Consider the following 20,779-nt stretch of genomic DNA (forward strand, 5'->3'; position numbering starts at 1 on the left):
TTTAGAGTGCCTAGTCATTACTGGCAGCATTTTGTCATTAAAATATTTTGACATTCTGTATCAGTCAAAGGTCATTCACTCAGATCCATTCAATCAGAAATACAAAAACTTAAAGTGAATTTTCCACCTTAAAATTAAAATAATCTTCCATGAGCTGGACTAGTAGACAATTTATGAATTTAAAAAGAGTAGTGACAAACTTCTTTACTAAAATATTTTTCGTATATTTATATTGACTTCATATGGATAGAGAGACAGGAAATTTATGGAGAGTATCATATTGCTCTTAACCTATTCTTTTTTGAATTCATTTCAAGTCTATAGTGTATGTTGTTTGAAATCAGATTATTTTCCTCCCTGACTCAGATAAATTTTAAATCCTCTAACGCTTCCTTAAAACTGTTGATTTTCAAACAACACGGAGATATCTACATGATATTAAAATTTAGTACAAAATGCCAAGGAAATATTTTAAGTTTGTTGTAATAACTATTATATTTTCTTCTATTTTTTTTACTTATCTAGAACCAAAATTTGTAGGTTCTTATATGATCCCTGACAATGAAGACCGAGATGACAACAAAGTGTATTTCTTTTTCACGGAGAAGGCCCTGGAGGCAGAAAACAGTGCCCATGCAATTTACACCAGAGTGGGGCGACTCTGTGTGGTGAGGACTATTTTCCTCTCTCACCAAGCTTGTTTATCTCACAATTTAATGTCAGGCCTTTGCTCATTTTATGATAGGTTTCTACTTTAAAATGTTTTAGAGTATTCTCTTAGGCTCCCTAAAATTGGTATTTAGTGTCTAATCTTTAGACTTCATGTCTACTAAAGTTTAATCTGAAAAGAACTTCACATTTTGTGTTATCTTCCCCATTTTCAAAGCCCTGTTAAGAAGAAATGGTGTATAATTAGACTATACTTCTTCCCGTACAGAAGTTTAAGCTCCATTTTAAAAAGTTAATCTCACCAAAATCTTTCTAGTTTCTGTAATCCAGATTCTAAATAATCTACATAGTTATGTTTCAACAATTCGGATGGTTGATTCTGTAGGGAAAAACATCTATAGTTTGTTGGAATTCAGATAGATGATTTAGTGAATATTCAAAACCAACTGAAGTAGCCTTATATAGTGAGAGAATTCTAATAATATTATAAATGTGAAGTTATTTTGATATTTAAAAAGATACTCAAGAATAAATTTAAGATGTTATATGTACATGTATGGATGTACACACAGGCACACATACACATGTATGTATTTTGTATATGTGTGCAAATATATATGCTTGTTATGTGTATGTATGATGTGTGTTCATATCTCAAGCCTTTTTCCCTAAAAGAAGAAAAAGAGATGTGTCTGTATTTCTGAGATAAGCAGATTATTTATTAATAAAATAATAAAAAAAGTTACTGTATCATAAAAGTCACTATTTATTTGGGGGCACCTACTCAACTAACATTGTTTCATACCTGGAAACTGTGTTTAATGGGCCACTGTGAAAGCATACTGACAAGGCAGCATGTGTAAACCTAAAAAAAAGAAAAGGTTTATGAGGAATTGCATCTTTAATATAATTTGAGGAGTATACCAAAATTTCTACTTAAGTAAAAAAGGTGTAACTCTTGCCATCTTCATGTTTAATGATACAAAATCCATTGTTGGTGAAAGTTCTCTGGGTCCCCATTTACCTGCTTTTTGTTTTTCACAGAATGATATGGGAGGACAGAGAATACTGGTGAATAAGTGGAGCTCTTTCCTGAAAGCTAGATTGGTTTGCTCAGTACCAGGCATGAATGGGATTGATACATATTTTGATGAATTAGGTAAATATTATTAGGAGAGTTAAATCTTCCTCTTTGATGTACATGCTTCTTTGTATAACCCTCACTGTTTTTCACATGCATAGGAAACTTGCTTTCCACAGTCATTGACTTCTAACATAGAGCAAGTTTTTATTCTCTTCTCAACCGGGTCCATGTGTTGGGGCAAAGGAGTTGCAAAAGCAAAAAGACCCCTCCTTTTAGTTTAGAGTCAGCACCTCTGGCTCCTTCCTTCAAGCCCAGCTCAAAGTCATCCTCAACAGTTCATCCATCTCACTATGATTTGGTCATGATTGCTTAACTGTATTTGGAAATTTATATCATAATATATATATATCTATCATATTCATATCGTATCATACATATATCATATTATATATATAATATTATATATAAGATATATCTTAAAATATATCATGGGTTCTAAACTACTTTATGTCACTCTATTTTCTTCACATGCCTTGGGGGCTAAACATATTAAGTTAATGCAATGATCTTTAATGTTTCAGAGGATGTGTTCTTGCTGCATACCAGAGATCATAAGAACCCAGTGATATTTGGACTCTTCAACACTACCAGGTAAGAAATTTATATATTTAGCCAAAGTATCATGAAACAAGAGATGCCTCACCCCTTCACTGTGGATGTAATTGAAAATACTACTGACCAATCTGTTATTCTCACTTTCTATACTTTGTAAATCACCAACTTCCCTTCATTCTTCTGTATTTGCAGTTGTACTTTTTTAAAACTACAATCTCAACCCAAATCCTTTTTTCTTTTTGTTTAAAGTACTAGCATCTTCCTCTGCTCAGTATCCTTAGCTCTTCTACAATAGAATGATGGGTTTTTTTCCTATACAGTTTTTTGTTTGTTTGTTTGTTTGCTTGTTTTAAGGTACTAGTTTCATGCTATAAGTCTAGGATTATTCTTTCAGTTATTGTATACAGTTGTCTGCATCAGGCTTTCAAGTCTTTCTATCCACTATTCCCCACTTAAGATTGGAAGTTTTTCCTCTAAGTTCCCTCAAACTCTGCTTTTGACAAGATAATAACCTGTCAGAATCCCAACGTCTGGTTTGCCCATCACTATGACTTGCTTTATCTACTTTCTCGTCCAGTACTTGTCAGTTACCATCTTCATGAAACACTCCTTGATTCCTTAATCACAGAGCACTTGGCTCACTTCCTCTACTCAGGTTGTCCTGCCCGTGTGTGGATTCTTGGAGAACACACATTCCTGATTTGCCCTCCATGTTTTAAATTTAAATAAGCTACTCAAGTTTAGGACTTATATTCTGATATTTTTATGTTTTTGTGTTATGTATCCATTGAAGAGTGCTGGGAAAATGAATCAAAGATCATTTCATATGTCTGATACATGAATGAAAATATGTTATTAGAATCAGTTTGAGTTGAAAGTTTATATATATAATTCCCTGAGTGTCTTTCCAAATAAATCAGAGTGGAGATGAGATGGTTAAAATGAGAAATAAAGAATGTACTTCAATTCTCTTGATGGTAGAAAAATATTACTCAGTTTCTTGTTTGCTTTACATTGGCCTTAAACTTTTATGTTGTCATGTATGATTTGTTTGCTTAGGATCTCTCCATAAAATTTTTTCATCAATTTTTATTGGCATATAATTGCCTTACAATACTTTGTTAGTTTCTACTGTCTAGCAAGGGTTTCCCAGGTGGCTCAGTGGTTTAAAAAAGTCCACCTGCCAATGCAGCTGACATGGGTTCTACCCCTGAATTGGGAGGGTCCCCTGGAGAAGGAAATGGCAACCCACTCCAGTATTCTTGTCTGGGAAATCCCATAGGCAGTGGAGCCTGGGGTCACAAAAGAGTTGGACACAACTTAGCAACTAAACAATAACAACTGTACAGCAAAGTGAACTAGTCATATGTATACATAGATCCTCTCTTTTTAATATTTCTTTCCCATTTAGATCACCACAAAGCACTGTGTAGAGTTTCCTGTGCTGAACAAGTCTGTTTTCATCTCTATTTTGTATATAGATAGTGTATATATACCAATCTCAGTCTCCCAACTCATCTCCCCTATTCCCTCACCTTGGTGTTGCATTAAGTTTTTGTTTAGTTTTTTAGCAGGTAATCTCTTATTCTCACTTTGAAAAAAAATAATAAAACTCTTTGGATAAGCATACTGCTGTCCTAAGGGGACCTTTTCTTTAGCACAAACATAGAGGCAATTTTGCTCTCAATTATTCCTTGATGCAAGAAGAAGTAGTTAATGAAGATTGATAGCTATCACAGTCCATGGAAAATCCCTAACATTTTTTTTACACTTCATCTTCTCTCTATGCTAGTGAAGAATTTGTACATTGCATGATAATTCCATGGCATTTTATGGTAAATGTAAGCTACAGAATAGTCAGTATAGATTTTTCAATGAGTTAGAATGATCAGCTTATAAGCTGTTTTCATAAATGATAGCATAATTGATCTGTCTGAGATTTCAAACACAGCATTGTTTTCTTCCATAATTTCAATTTTGGCTGTTCAATTTATGCATAATTTTGAGGAAAGGCTTCCCAGGTGTTACCTGATGTAAAGGTTGATATCGTAGCATAGTGATCAAAGGTTTACTGCCACATTAGTTGAAAGACTATCTCTGGTTTTCTCATTGTTGCAGGCATTTCCAATTGCTTCAATGTGTGTTATAAAATGTGTGAACTGATGTCCTTAGACAGTAACATAACTGCTGTTCTACAGGTGTATCATAATGTAGGAAATGTTATACTTTTAAAAAACTTTCCATTTTGCAGAGCACTTTCACAATGTAATGATTTTAATTCTTACAATAAGGAGCCTAGGGAAGTGTTAGACTTCATTCAGATTATGCCAAATTAAGAAATGTGGCCTAATCTTTAATACAAATACTTTTAAAGTGTTCTTTCACAGAATCTTATTTTAAATACTCACAATAAAAGTTGATGTAGCTTTATTTTAGAAAGAAACCTCAAATGCCGTCTTTATCCAAGATAAGTAGAAATTTTTATCAAGAAAATAATTTCAACTTCTAGTTCTTCAGGTAAGGAATGTAAGTTTTGCATAATTAAAGTCGTTTTCTCAAAATTAATCTGGTGCAGCCCAGTCATCTGGCCACTGTAGCACTGTTTTCAGTGACCTGGAGGGAGTATGTACAGTAAGCCAGTCAATGTATGTGTGATGGCCAAGCTCAAGAATGGAACAAAGCCTCTAATTCTCTTTAGACTTTAAATTATTCTTCAAATCATATGCACTAAGAAAAATAAACAATTTGAATAAAATTTACAACAGTATTAACAGCATGGCAAGAAGAAAAACTGTGTTTTACTGTATACCTGAAAGAGATGCAAGGAGATGAAACCTTCCTCAACTTGGAAATGAATCTTTAAAATTATGAAGATGAAATCTTCCTTAATAAGACATATAAAACACAAAAGGATATATTTACATGTGTGTTGTGGGTGTGTTTATAGTTCACCTGAAACTAACACAGCATTGTAAATCAATTATAGTTCAATTAAAATTTTAAGATTCAACTGGAAAAAAATGAAATGACATGACTGCTTTTGTGATTCTAACAATGTCATTTTTAATTTGCTCTAATAAATAGGCAAAAAACAGTAAGTTTAGAATTTGAATAGTTGGAATATTGTAGTAGATAATATCTCTAGATGTCTTATACCTAAGAGATTGCAACTCTTTCACCCAAAGACTTCCTCCTTATCTAGGTTGCCTGTAGGATTTGACTAGATGACCTCCTAGTCTATTCCAGAATAGTAATTATCTCTTTTTCCCCCAGTAATATATTTAGAGGCCATGCTATATGTGTTTATCACATGTCTAGCATCCGGGCAGCCTTTAATGGACCATATGCACATAAGGAAGGACCTGAATACCACTGGTCACTCTATGAAGGAAAAGTACCTTATCCAAGACCTGGATCTGTAAGTTTAGGCATTTAACAAAGTATTATTATTTTTGAAAAGCTTTTTTAGTAATATTCTGTTCATTGTTCATATGTTTTATTAAATCTGCATGAAACAGTTAAGAAATTCCACAACTAAAATCTGCTTGGTTACTTGCATGGTAAAGAAATATTACTTCTTATATCTAGATGTAGGCTTGTTATTTAATGATAAAAATGTAATCTAAAGTGGATACATCTTAGCATTATAAAATATATATTATTGTTGATATTTTGGCTATCTATGTGACTCTACAGTTTTATTTTTAGAGGTACTGGTGAATACAGAAACATCAATAAAATGAGCATCATATTCCTCTCAGCCTCTTTGGAAGAATTAGCGCCACAAGTGGTTTCCAAGCAAGAGAATGTTACCATATTGTTATTATATATTCTGATAATTGAGTCCACTCTCAGTTCCCTAGACCAGACTGTATCCCAGCTTCTCACTTAAGCATATTGAGAGGAAGCTTTTTCTCTGGCTCTTCAGAATCCTAAGCAACCCATTTGCCAAGAGGAAGTTCCACCATTTGCCTCTTAACTGGTGCTACCAAGATTCTCCCTAACTAGCCATTCAAGCTGTGCTTTTAATTGCACACATGATGATAATAATGAGGAGGAGGATTTTATATTATGTGTACTGTACACAATTAGGTTGGGAAAAGGTAGCATCATTGTATCTGCTGTTCATGGAGAACAAACTTGTCATGCAAGCCAGTCTACACCATGAGCATCTAGTAAAAACCCATCACTATGCTGATTCCACAAGCACTTGCAAGTCAGTAGAAATCATTTTTGCAGAGCCACAATTCAAAGTGGAAACAAACCTTACCTCAGTTAACAAGTGTAAGGCTTTACCATTGCAATCACTCTCTCTCACTAGGTTAAAATTATTACTTCTAATAAGACATAAAGTGTATTTTATTTCACTCTATTGATTGAAATTACAATTTAAATGGAGAAAACCCACTCCTGCGGCTTTGCTGGAAATGCTTCTTGAAACCACATGGTATTGAAGGAGATTTAGAGGAAGTGACTGGTTATTGAACTGCTTCCAGGCTGGTCTAGAATGTTTCCAATTATATATCATGAAAGTACACTCACGTGAAATATTCATGCCAAATTAAGAAATATGGCCCAAAATTTTAAAACAAACCATTAAAAATGCCCACTTCGCAGATTGATTAATAAACTACTGTGTTTATACTCTAAAGTGGAAAATTTTTATCAAGGTTACTGTTACAATTGCTGCTGGTGCTAGAAGAAAATATGTGAAATGAGGGAGCACTAAATAATAAGCATGAATCAACACAGTTAATGGTATTCTAAGAAGTAGCTTAGCTACCGCTGAACATTTATTTTTAGAATCAGTGATTTTAAAAATTGAGATGTGTTATAGCAGGTATTTCTGTTTTTTTCAAATTATTATGTCTGATTCATACAAAAATAATATACATTCATACAAATTACATTAGAACAGAGAAGGCTTTTTTTTTCTCCCTTAATTAACAATGATGGAATTTGAAGAGGTTTCTGTTATAGCACTAAACTTCTATAGTCAGTGAGACAATTGAAACTGTCACCAATCAATGTCAGTAGTGATAAAGCTGTTGTGTGGTTGTAATTCTCAATTTAGGGGGAAGATTTAGCACAATAACAGGTCACTTTGTTTTGCTATGAACAATACATTGTTTACTTTAAAATTTAATTTGCAACATGAAAAACAAATTTTAGAAGCAGAAAATAATGAAAATATTTTTATATTATATTTGTACTATCTCTAAACTATATTACTTAATTATTTTTCAGGATTTCATTGCTATTTCTAGTGCCACATTTTTTTAAAATAATTCAGCCTCACTATGCAATTTTTAATTCAGATTTTATTTCTGTAATAAAGAACATATGGTTACTAAATATTGCTAAATACATAGTTGATTAATTGAACATACTCAGTTTTTATAATTCTCCTTATAATTGATTATAAATTTGCTCTTTAGATTTCATGGGAAAAATATTCTCTCATCCATTTGTATTTCAGTGTGCCAGCAAAGTGAATGGAGGCAGGTATGAAACTACCAAAGACTATCCCGATGATGCCATCCGATTTGCTAGAAGTCATCCACTTATGTACCAGCCCATAAAACCTGCCCATAAAAAACCAATACTAGTGAAAACAGATGGAAAATATAACCTGAAACAAATAGCAGTGGATCGAGTAGAAGCTGAGGATGGCCAATATGATGTCTTGTTCATTGGGACAGGTAATGGAATTAGAAAGTACTCAGACATTTAAATTGAACCTTAAAATCAATAACATTACATTAATAATCCCTGCCTGTCAACAAAACCTCTGTTGACCCATTTGGCTTTCTTACATACTGCCTGTCCACTGCAATGGAAGAGAAGAATTTGGGGCAGTTACAGCCTGTAATTCCTGATACATGGTCAATATTTAATACGTTTGAACAAAATGAATACATTAAAGAATGAATAATTGATGTTAATAAACAATGTTGGTTGCAGAAAAGAATTCAGAGCAGAAACAGGGTGCCATAGCAAGGATGGTTCTCTCCCGTTAGTCCCTCAGGCCACTGCTTCCTTCGGCTTCTCAGTAAGGGCTCAAGATTTTTCAGTCTTTAGGTAAAGTTTAGGTAATTTCACCTAAATCTGTAATCTCAGCTGTGCTTATCAGGCCCCATCAGAAATCAACCATGTGAAATTAAACAAGCTAAATGTTATACATTAAAGTGAAAGAAAGTGAAAGTCGCTCAGTCATGTCTGACTCTGTGACCCAGGGACCACATAGTCCATGGGGTTCTCCAGGCCAGAATACTGGAGTGGGGAGCCTTTCCCTTCTCCAGGGGCTCCTCCCAACCCAAGGATCGAACCCAGGTCTCCTGCATTGCAGGCAGATTCTTTACCAGCTGAGCCACGAGGGAACCCCAGTGTTATACATAAGGGAGATAAAATTTTAGACTACAGCTATAATATCCTGCATTATTAAAATGAAGTATAATAAATATGCTAAAAGTCAAAATGTAAAATAGATCTGTAATTTCAACTAGTGTCATTCATTAGATCTAGCTCATGGAGAACTTGAAATCATTTAGCATGCAGGGTAATATGTATCAAATTCTGTCAAGTACTTTGAAATTATATAGTCATTTAAAGAATCATTAAAATGATCATTTCTTTTTTTTTATATGCATCATAGTAATTACGATAGCAGATCCTATTTAGAAGAGTAAGCATTCTACTATATATAACTTTAATCATTGACATATTCTAAAGAGATGTTACATATGCCCAGATCAGGAATTAGTATATAGTATTAATATTGGTGCTTGAACTTTCCCACTCATGCTTTTTGAAAAAGCAAAGGTACAAGTAAGGAGGTAATTGTCTGATTTTCAAAAATTGATGTCTCTTGATGTCTCTATATTTTATTCATTTAAGAGGTTAGTAATATGTTCTGCTGGAGAAGGAAATGGCAAGCCACTCCAGTGTTCTGGCCTAGAGAATCCCATGGACAGAGGAGCCTGGCGGGCTACTGTCCATGTCATCACAAAGAGTCAGACATGACTGAAGTGACTAGGCAATATGTTCTGCACCGTGGGTTCAAGATTAACAAAGCATCACATTTCTTTAACAAAGTTAAAATTACGTGGCCATGAATTCACTTATAGTGGTATCCAACAAAATTTTAAAAAAAGAATTCCATAAGCAAGAGTAATATTTGATAAAATTAATCACAGAAAAAGGCATGTTATTTTTAACTGCTTTGGAAAGTAGAAGTCATGTATATATATATATATATATCCAAGAATGTTTTCAGAAATATTTTTTGTTAGATTGACCAAAGCTATTTGAGAGAATTCCAGAAATATATAAGGTATATACTTAGGCTCTCATGTAACCTATGTTGAGCTTAAAGATATCATTCTATTGAACCACAACTTTTCAGCACTAAAGAACATATTTGATGAATGTGTGATGAGTACAACTTTGAATAATACCACAAAATAGTTATTTTTCCCCAAATTTACCAGATACATGCTTTAGCACTATATATAGTAGTAGTCCTTATTGAAAAATCACTAGTTGCAAACTGATAATTTGAGTTCCTCTTTGCCTTTTTACTTGATATGATAATTGTGGGATATTTATAATATATACTTGAAATAATAATTTTGTTCCTTCTGGTAATTTTTATTAGTTTTATTTTAATTACATTATATTAAGCCGAACACACGATTTCATAATTTATAAAGAAATTGCATAAGTACTATAGAAACTCCAGGATCAGAACTTCCAAAATGCTTTTTTCTCGCTAGTTATTTCTAGCACCATACTAAATTGTTCTTACAGTCAAATTCATGCTTTATTAAATTTTCATTGGAAAGAACAAGTTCAGAATATCAGGAATAATAAAAATAAGGTAGGATTTTAAAATGTAGGTCTGCTGCTGCTGCTGCTAAGTCACTTCAGTCGTGTCCGACTCTGTGCAACCCCATAGACGGCAGCACACCAGCCTCCCCCGTCCCTGGGGTTCTCCAGGCAAGAACAATGGCGTGGGTTGCCATTTCCTTCTCCAATGCATGAAAGTGAAAGGGAAGTGAAAGGGAAGTCGCTCAGTGGTGACCGACTCTCAGCGACCCCATGGACTGCATGATTAGTACAAGAGGACTCATTACACTATTCTCTCTATAGTGTATACTTGAAATTTTTATTGAAAGTGTATATAACAAGATTTGTGGTTACTGGAGGTGAGCGGTGGGAGAACTATATGAAAGTTGTCAAAGATACATCTTTCTAATTATGAGAAAAATGTACTAAGGATATAATATACACCATGACTAATATAGTTAACAGTGCTGTATGTTATAATGAAGCTTTTTAAGAGAGTAAACCCTAAGAGTTCTCATCACAAGGGGAAAAAAAAACTTTTATATGATGGATGTTCACTAAACTTATTGTGGTATTATTTCATGATGTATGCGCTCAGTCGTGTCTGAGTCTTTGTGACCCCATGGACTATATAGTCCATGGAATTCTCTAGGCCAGAATACTGGAGTGGGTAGCCTTTCCCTTCTCCAGGGGATCTTCCCAACCCAAAGACTGAACCCAGGTCTTCTGCACTGCAGGCGGATTCTTTACCAGCTGAGCCACAAGAGAAGCCCATGATGTATGTAGGTCAAATAATTGTGCTATATTCCTTAAAATCATACAGTGTTGTATGTCAATTATATCTCATTAAAATTGGAAAGAAAAATGTATATCTATAGCTATCAATATATTCTATTTATATATCAATATGTCAAGATTTCCATTGTGTGTTGCTTGGAGGTTCCCTAAGATTAAAGGTATAGTTTCTTACCAGGAGGTAGCTTTAGGTAAAAAATATTCTTTCATCATACATCACAGAAAAAGCTAGAATAATTTTCTATCTGTCTTCTATTTCATTAATTCCAAAAGACATCTTGATTTCTGAACCTTTAATTGGGTTTTTGAATCAAATTGTTGGAAAATAATTATATATTATTTGGTCTTATTCTTTGACCAGGTACACAAAATTGACTTTTTTGCTAATTTAAAATATGAATATATAAATAGCCATATTGTTTTAACTGGCAATGATTAAATATTTTATACATCTAGATTTCAAATCTTATTTAAATTTATAATCTTTCCATGGTTTTTAATTGTTTGAAAACCAGATTGTTACAAAGCTTCTGGATTATCTCTTCTTTTGTTTTCTTATAGATAATGGAATTGTGCTGAAAGTAATCACAATTTACAACCAAGAAACAGAATCAATGGAAGAAGTAATTCTAGAAGAACTTCAGATATTCAAGGTATTTTTAGTGAAACATATAGCCAATGTTTATGTACTGTAGACAATTGCAAGTGAATATAAATAGGAAAACATTACGTCAGTTAGTTTTTTTTTTTTTTCCCTAATCAGTATGTTGTAAATTAAGAGTACTCTGAAGTAAAGAATGATTTATAATTCTGGTACATCTATTTGATTATCAAAGACTATTCACTATTCAGATAAAGAGGCCAGTATTTACCATCATGAAAATGATTTCATTATATGAACTGGGACATAAATGACACTTATCCCACAAGTGAATTCTAGAATCATTATTACAATCATCATCTTAAGCAAATGTACTATCAATAAAAGCAATTAAAAAAAATAGCAGCAGGTTTCATATTGTGGGCATTGTAGTGGGATAAGTAATTTCCTTTTTATTGCATGCCATTTACACAGAGAATTTGCTAAAAGAAAAATGCAAAATGATAATGGAACTATTAAGCATGATAAAACAGTTGTATATATTGTCTCTCTTTTTTATACACACACATACACACCCATATACACACAGTAAGTCTTGACATCTGTAGCAGTTATGGTCTTTGAACACTGAATTAATTAGTAATCATTGCTCCTAGGGGAAATGCACAATGCAGTCCATAGGGTCACAAAGAATCCAACACGACTGAACAACTGAAAAACAAAGCGGAAATACATTAGGTTCCTGAGAATGCCTAGTCACAGCATTTTTGTCGACTGATTGATATGTAGACTGTTTTATTTGTGTTTCTTTTTAAAAACGCCTTATTTAGTATATGTTGTTGTGGTTTAGTTGCTCAGTTGTGTCCAACTCTTTTGCCAACCCGTGGACTATAGCCTGCTTGACTCCTCTGTCTATGAAATTTCCCCAGCAAGAATACTGGAGCAGGTTGACATGTCCAGAGGATCTTTCTGACCCAGAGATCAACCCATATCTCCTCTACTGCAGGTGGATTCTTTACCACTGAGCCACCAGGGCTATCCTATTGATTAATTAAAATGAACTTATGGCTAAATAGCGCTAATAACTCCTGCCTGAGCAAGGCTTATTTAAAACAAATACTTATTTCATAAGGCACATTTCAGCCTTTTGGAACTTAGGAACACAACACTTCAACACTATGCTTAGGGGCCTTTTAAACAGCAAACTATTAACAAAAAGGACAAAAATAAAAATATGGTACTAAATGGAACATGAAGATACTTGTTTACACTATGAGAGTTGAAACAAGAAGGCAGGGTATACCTTGATCAACCTCAGCTGGGAATGTACATTTTGGGCAGCTCAGATTTTTTTTTTTTTTCCGTTCTGAGCACACAAATGGCAGCAAAATACCAAAAGTATTGGTATTGGGGTTGCAAATAAATTTTAGCAATAAGCAAATGTGCCAGATCACAATGTGCAATAATGAAGATTGAGTATGTATGTAATGAATGTGTACGAAAATATCTTTGATGAAAACAGTTTATTTCACGTTAGCTGTTCAGATTAGATTCCTGATAGCTTCACACAGAGTTAACCACGTTCTTATCTCAACCAGAGCAGCTGTTGTTTAGTCGCTCAGCTGTGTCTGACTCTTGTGTGACCCCATGGACTGTAGCCCTCCCAGCTTCTCTGTCCATGGGAGTTTCTGGGCAAGCAAACTGGAGTGGATTGCCATTTCCTTCTTCAGGTTATCTTCCTGACCCAGGAATCGACCCCATGTCTTAGCATCTCCTGCCTTGCAGGTGGATTCTTTTACTGCTGAGCCACTGGAGAATCCCCAGAGCAGCAATATTTTTGTTATTTTGCTTATTGATCCTCTATAAGATTTCATTTCATGTTAGGAATCACAGATCTCATATTAAGGGCATTCATTATAACAATGTCTTGTTCACATAAATCCTTAAGAAACATTGTTTTTTGAATGAATAAATGCATGCATATGCTTCCCTTGTGACTCAGCAGTAGAGAATCTGCCTGCCAGTGCAGGAGATGTGACTTCGATACCTGGGTTGAGAAGATTCCCTAGAGAAGGAAATGACAACCCACTCCAATATTCTTGCCTGAGAAATCCCATGGACAGAGGAGCCTGACGGACTACAGTCTATGGGGTCGCAAAGAGTCAGCATGACTTAGTGACTAAAAAATGACACGTGAATAAAGCATTCTGTAGTTTTAAATATTTAAAATTTTAACATAGATGATCAAATTTTTCTCTTTCAAAAAATAACTATTTGAAGGGTAATTATCCATTATTTGTCCAGGAGTGATAATGAATGCCTATGACTTCTCCAGTCACAGAAATGGCTGAGTTTGTGATGTCCTTAGAAATATTCTTGTCTTAATCACCACCCCTAGAATTGCACAGAAGTGCTCAAAACTGTCCTGTAGATTGTCCTTCCAGTTCCAAGACAGTGATGATGATAATGAACATTTTTCAGAGCATTCTGGATTAATGGAGATTGACAGAAAAATATTTTTTGTTCTTGTACAGTCGCTAAGTCATGTCCAACTCTTTGCCACCCCATGGACTGCAGCACAGCCAGCTTCCCTGTCCTTCACTATCTCCCAGAGTTTGCTCAGACTCATGTCCATTAAGTCAGTGATGCCATCCAACCATCTCATCCTCTGTTGCCCCTTCTCCTCTTGCCCTCTGTCTTTCCCAGCATCAGAGTCTTTTCCAGTGAGTCAGCTCTTTGCATCAGGTGGCCAAAGTATTGGGCCTTCAGCTTCAGCATCACTTCCAATGAATATTCAGTGTTGATTTCTTTTAGGTTTGATTGGTTTAATCTCCTTGCAGTCCAAGGGACTCTCAAGAGTCCTCTAGCACCATAATTTGAAAGCATCAATTCTTCGGCACTCAGCTTTCTTTATGGTAGAACTCTCACATCTGTGAGAAAAAGCTATGGTTATAGCTTTGACTATATGGACCTTGGTTGGCAAAGTAACCTTTCTGCTTTTTAATATGCTGTCTAGGTTTGTCATACCTTTATCCTCCAAGGAGCAAGCGTCTTAATGGCAGAAAGAGAGGAGGAACTAAAAAGCCTCTTGATAAGGGTGAAAGAGAAGAGTAAAAAAGTTGGCTTAAAACTCAACACTCAAAAACCTATGAAAGACCATAGTATTTTGTTTCAGTTCAGTTCAGTCACTCAGTCATGTCCAACTCTGCGACCCCGTGAATCGCAGCACGCCAGGCCTCCCCGTCCATCACCATCTCCCGGAGTTCACTCACACTCACGTCCATTGAGCCAGTGATGCCATCCAGCCATCTCATCCTCTGTCGTCCCCTTCTCCTCCTGCCCCCAATCCCTCCCAGCATCAGAGTCTTTTCCGATGAGTCAACTTTTTGCATGAGGTGGTCAAAGTACTGGAGTTCTATCTTTAGCATCATTCCTTCCAAAGAAATCCCAGGGCTGATCTCCTTCAGAATGGACTGGTTGGATCTCCTTGCAGTCCAAGGGACTCTCAAGAGTCTTCTCCAATACCACAGTTCAAAAGCATCAATTCTTCAGAGCTCAGCCTTCTTCACAGTCCAACTCTCACATCCATACATGACTACTAGAAAAACCATAGCCTTGACTAGATGGACTTTAGTCGGCAAAGTAATGTCTCTGCTTTTGAATATACTATCTAGGTTGGTCATAACTTTTCTTCCAAGGAGTAAGCGTCTTTTAATTTCATGGCTGCAGTCACCATCTGCAGTGATTTTGGAGCCCCAAAAAATAAAGTCTGACACTGTTTCCACTGTTTCCCCATCTATTTCCCGTGAAGTGATGGAACCGGATACCATGATCTTCGTTTTCTGAATGTTGAGCTTTAAGCAAACTTTTTCACTCTCCTCTTTCACTTTCATCAAGAGGCTTTTTAGTTCCTCTTCACTTTTAGGCCTGAGTTAAAACAATTAAAGATCACATGGTTTATTGGTAATAAGACCTATTCAAAGATAGATATAACTGTTTTCCTTCTAGTGGTTCAACTTTCTTTATAAGAAATTGCACTCTGACTTTATTATTTAAAGATAATTGATTTCCAAAACATGAGTAATACTCAAAAGCAAATACAAAAATTTTAATGCAGAGACAAACTGAGAGATAATTAGATTATTCACTACTTTTCTCATTTATATTTTGTCCTATACTATTAGAAAATATTTTTTGAAAGAAATTATATTTTATTTAATTGTATTTTCCTTTTGATTTACTAAAATGAAAGCTATATACTGCTTGACAGAGAACCACTCACATACCTAATATTATTTCAGTTAATTTATAACCATACTAAGGTATGTTTCTATATTTTTATTCCTAAATATGAAAGTTTTTTTTTAATTTTTCAGCATCCAGTTCCTATTATTTCTATGGAGATTTCATCAAAGAGAGTAAGTTGTATAGGTGTCTCTGTGTGTGCATTCTATGTATCAGATAGAGTCAAAAGATAGAAATCTTAGGTAGGTGTTCTTATATGTTAACAAGTTACAGATTTATTCTGACAGAAATACATAGTGATTTACAGGTAGGTAATAGATTTCTTCATATTCTGTTTCTAGAAAAATAGACAAGAATAGATTTACCTGTACAACCATAATAGAACATTATTCCATGTTTTTTTTTTTGGCTAATATTTTTGCAAAAAATCATAGCAATGATAATACAAGGGAGGGTACAATGAAAAATCAACCTCCTTTCCACTTTACTGGAACAAGTTTCTGGTGTAACTTTGAGAGCAGCTGTTACATATATTGCCTCATATATTTATAAGTAACCTTTTATGTTGAAGCAGATAGGGACATATGAAGTTATTGTTCTGCTACTTATACTTTTTACTTATTAACATATCTTACAGTTTATTCCACATCATTCTGTGTATATATCTGTGTCACTTTTCTGAATGTTATATGTCAATATGCACTGTTGGTGGGAATGTAAACTGGTGCAGCCACTGTGAAAAACAGTATAAGGTTACTCAAAAAATTAAAAATAGAACTGCCATATGATCTAGCAGTTCTACTTCTGGGTATCTGTCCAAAGGAAACAAAAACACTAATTCAGAAAGATACATACACCCCCATGTTCATTTAAGGTTTGTTTATAATAGCCAAGACATGGAGATGAACTAAGCATCCATCTATGAATGACTGGATAAATAAATTGTACACATACACATGTACATACACACACACACAATGGAGTGTTAGCCATAAAAAAGGAAATTCTGCCATTTGCAGTAACAAGAAAGGATTTTGCAGGCATTGTGCCAAGTGAAATATGTCCAAGAAAGACAAATACCATATAATGTCATTTATATGTAAACTATTCAAAAACAACAACAAAACAAGCTCATAGATATAGAGAACAGATCTGTGGTTGCCAGAGGCAGGGGCTAGGTGAAATGAGTGTAGGTTATTAAAGTGTATAAACTTTTAGTTATAAAATAGGTAAGTCCTGGTGATGTAATGTACAGCATGATGATTATAGTTAACAATACTGTTTTATGTATTTGAAAGCTGCTAAGAGAGTAGATCTTGGAAGTTTTCATCACAAAAAATATTTATAGATGTGTAGTGTGAGATGAGGGAGATTAACTAGAATGATGGTGACCATTTCACAATATATACAAGTATCAAATAATTATGTTGTACAGCTAAGACTAATATAATGTTATATGTCAATTGTCTCCATTAAAAATGCAAAAAAAATACCTTTTCACTCTCCTTTTGGATAATCCTGTAGACTTTTTAAAAAGATCTACAATGTTAGATGACAAAAGAGTCTTTCTGCTTTGATAATGAATGAAAGTATCGTCAACTTAAGATTTTTGTCAACCTCACGCTAGCACTTTTGTCCTTCCGGCATACAAGTCTGTCAAAGTATTTCAGATCTTGGAGAAAAGCAAAGTGTTAGTGTTCCATCATCAGTCCTGAGTAACTGTAGGTATGTAAATGAATATTCACAGAAATGATTACATAGGAATGTGAAAATGTAAGTGTAAGGACTCAGTGAGAATTCTGTCCGTTTCTGCTAGTGGCCTCTCTCTTCCTTGATGTCTACAGCAACAGCTCTATGTTGGGTCTGCTTCTGCTGTGGCCCAAGTCCGATTCCACCAGTGCGACATGTATGGAAGTGCTTGCGCAGACTGCTGCCTGGCCCGAGACCCTTACTGCGCCTGGGATGGCATCTCCTGCTCTCGGTATTACCCAACAGGCACACATGCGAAGCGGTGAGACTGTTCTTCCATGGAAACTCTCCCTTATTTAGAAAAAAACTAATGCTGTTTTTTTTTTTTGTCACTTTCTTTCTGTACTCATTCCATGAAAATAACCTGCTCTTTTTTTCAAGTGATTTTCCATTTATTCTAAAGTAACTTGGTTTTTTGTTTTTATATTGGAGTATAGGTGATTTAACAATGTTGTGTTTAATTTTAGGTGTACAGCAACTTGATTCAGGTATTCATAGATATATCCCTTCTTTTTCAGATTCTTTTCCCATAGAGGTTATTACAGAGTATTCAGTAGAATTCCCTGTGTTATAGAGTAGGTCTTTGTTGATTATTTTATATATAGTGGTATGTATATGTTAATCACAGACTCTTAATCATCAGAGTCTTAATGATATAAACTTTGAAAACTTCACTTTTTCTGAAAAATAACTTCCATTGACTATTGTGTAGATACAGGCTGAGCTTGCTTTCTGGGGTTTTATTTTTCTTCCATGTTTGAATCAACTCTTTTCCCTCCTGAAACTTTTGCTGCGAGACATGAAACCAATTTAGATAAACTTAAAATGTGGAAATAGCAAGTAAACCCACACATGAGGATTTCAAAGACTTAAAAGGAAAATAAATAAATTCTAAAATACATCCTGCATTTGCCCCATGTTCTTCTGACCAGCTGGTTTTCATTTATTTCATTTTGAAAGTGAATATTTTAACTCCTAGGCAAATACATGACCTGTGTAATTAATGAAATGTGTGATTTAATTCAACACAAATGAAAGGTACTTAAAGACCTCCAAACTCTAATATCTAGAATTCAGTGGGGTCATTGCCACTAGTTAGAGAAGGTAAATCCTAGAATTCTTTGAACAGATCTTACGGTACAGAAAGTATTTTGGAGAATAAGAATCTTTCTTAACTCAAGTGATAAAAAATCATGCATTCTTTGGGGGAAAAATAAAGGAAAATATTTTTATTATAGAATAAGCACTTATCTTCTTCTCTTGATAAAGTAAAGATAATATAAAGCAAAGATATAAAACCATATACAGTTTCCCTGCTGAAAGCAACTTTTATCAATTTCATTTACTATTGATCTTTTACTTTGGGCTACCTTTATACCTTTTTTCAAAATCTAATTTAATCTAATTTAATATAATTGTTAGTATTATAGATTCACATAAATAGTAGAATCTCATTTTAAAAAATTAGTCACTAATTCAAACTTTTATTAATTTAACCTTACCTAAATTAACAGTCCAATGAGTAAATAAAGGATATATTAAGGAGATAGTAAAAAGATGTTTTGAGAGGCCATTTATGAGCTAAATAATATATCAACTGTATTGAAAACTGAGTGAGTCACTTGATTTTCTATCCATGTTTATTGATATTGAAAGTCAATTCTTGAAGAATACAGCTGTGTTACTAATTGAAACTATCATTTTATGCTTTATTCTCCCATTCAGTCTAATTTTATACTATGTTTGAAGGGTGGGAGGAAACAATCCCCTGTCCATAGGAAAATAGAACCAGAAGTGAAGAATAGAATTGTAAATAAGAGTGATAGCTCACCACTGAGCACTTACTATGTATAAGGCCCCAGACTAAGTGAAATACACATAACACAGTATTTGATTCTCAGAATAATTCAACATTTGAGTTCAATCTTGAAGGCAAGGATATAAGGAGATTCCAGTTAAAAAGAATTAATTGTTTCTACAGAGGCACAGAAAAATGCTCTGAGAAAACTATGTATTTCTGTAGGTTAGATTTGATGTAGTAGAATCTAAGGGCAGAAAGGTAATTATACCAAAAATAATAACATTAATTATCCTAATGCTTTGAGCAGCAACAAAAATATTTATAAGCCTTGCATCAAATACTTAATGAATAACAAGCTTTTTATTAGGCATGCAGCATTTATGATGAATTTAACTAAGAAGTTTCTGTAGCTAAGTATTTCCTGGTAAATGGTGCCGCTTGTAAAAGTATATATTCATAGGTTTGTTTTATGGTGTTTTATAGGGTGGACAAAAGAGTTCTTTAGGGAAGTTAAATGAATGGGCAAAATCATAGACAGGAAGTAGTGAGATGGTGGAATCAGGAGCCATGCTCATGAATGAATTAGTTCAGTTCAGTGACATGAAATGCAGATCTTTCAGTAGTGTCAGATTCTTTGAAACCATCACCCACCCCTGGAGGAGAATGTTTTGGATAAGTTCCAGCACATAAAGTTTGCTTTTATAGCAGATCATTTTTGCTTCAGACCTGACTAGCAGTAGAAATTGAAAACTGGTCATTAAAATAAGTACTCTTCTGTTCACAAAGTGAAAATGAGTCAACAGAGGAAAAGCATCAATTCACACTCCAAACCACTTGTTTAAAATAGTCTTCCAAAGTACACTATAATTTATAGAGCTAGGTCTTTTTCTTCCCCCTTGCTCTTGTATTTTTTCTTGTTTCCAGCATTCTCTTGAAAAGTTTCCAAGAGGTAAGAGATATAAGAAAAATACATGACTTTGAGAGCTTAGCCTTTCTAATATTCCTGATCCTAATACCTTCTTTTTTAAATGCTGAATTAAAGGACAGCTATACTAGGATAGTAGAAAATGAACTGAACTCTTGTTGGAGAATGTGATATCTATGTTTTTAAATGCATATTTCCAATGATTTTAAACAAATTTTTTGCACACTTACCCACAGTGCTTACCTAGAATTAATTCCTTTTTTCCTCACATTACTTGCTTAATAAATATGATACAGTATCCTTGTTGCAACATGCAAACTATTTCCCATTTCATTAATTTATTCCTGTTTCATTATGCACTATTGCTCAGCAGACCTGAGATTCCCAATATCAAAGCAACACTCAGTGAAGTGAGGAATCAATAACAGCCATTTAAATGTCCTCCAG

At 34.2% G+C, this 20,779-nt stretch overlaps 1 protein-coding gene across 1 annotated transcript in view; it reads left to right on the top strand.

Moving 5' to 3' along the window:
- Positions 1-20,779, top strand: part of SEMA3E (semaphorin 3E) — a 274,042-nt gene that overhangs the window by 227,279 nt on the left and 25,984 nt on the right. The window contains exons 7-14 of the mRNA XM_069586651.1: positions 526-668; positions 1,714-1,828; positions 2,335-2,404; positions 5,642-5,786; positions 7,848-8,070; positions 11,573-11,664; positions 15,989-16,030; positions 17,702-17,868. Of these exons, the coding sequence (XP_069442752.1) occupies positions 526-668; positions 1,714-1,828; positions 2,335-2,404; positions 5,642-5,786; positions 7,848-8,070; positions 11,573-11,664; positions 15,989-16,030; positions 17,702-17,868 (997 nt within the window). The remainder of the gene's footprint in view (positions 1-525; positions 669-1,713; positions 1,829-2,334; positions 2,405-5,641; positions 5,787-7,847; positions 8,071-11,572; positions 11,665-15,988; positions 16,031-17,701; positions 17,869-20,779) is intronic.

The sequence above is a fragment of the Ovis canadensis genome, chromosome 4 (genome assembly GCF_042477335.2).
Source record: "Ovis canadensis isolate MfBH-ARS-UI-01 breed Bighorn chromosome 4, ARS-UI_OviCan_v2, whole genome shotgun sequence".
Taxonomy (NCBI): domain Eukaryota; kingdom Metazoa; phylum Chordata; class Mammalia; order Artiodactyla; family Bovidae; genus Ovis; species Ovis canadensis.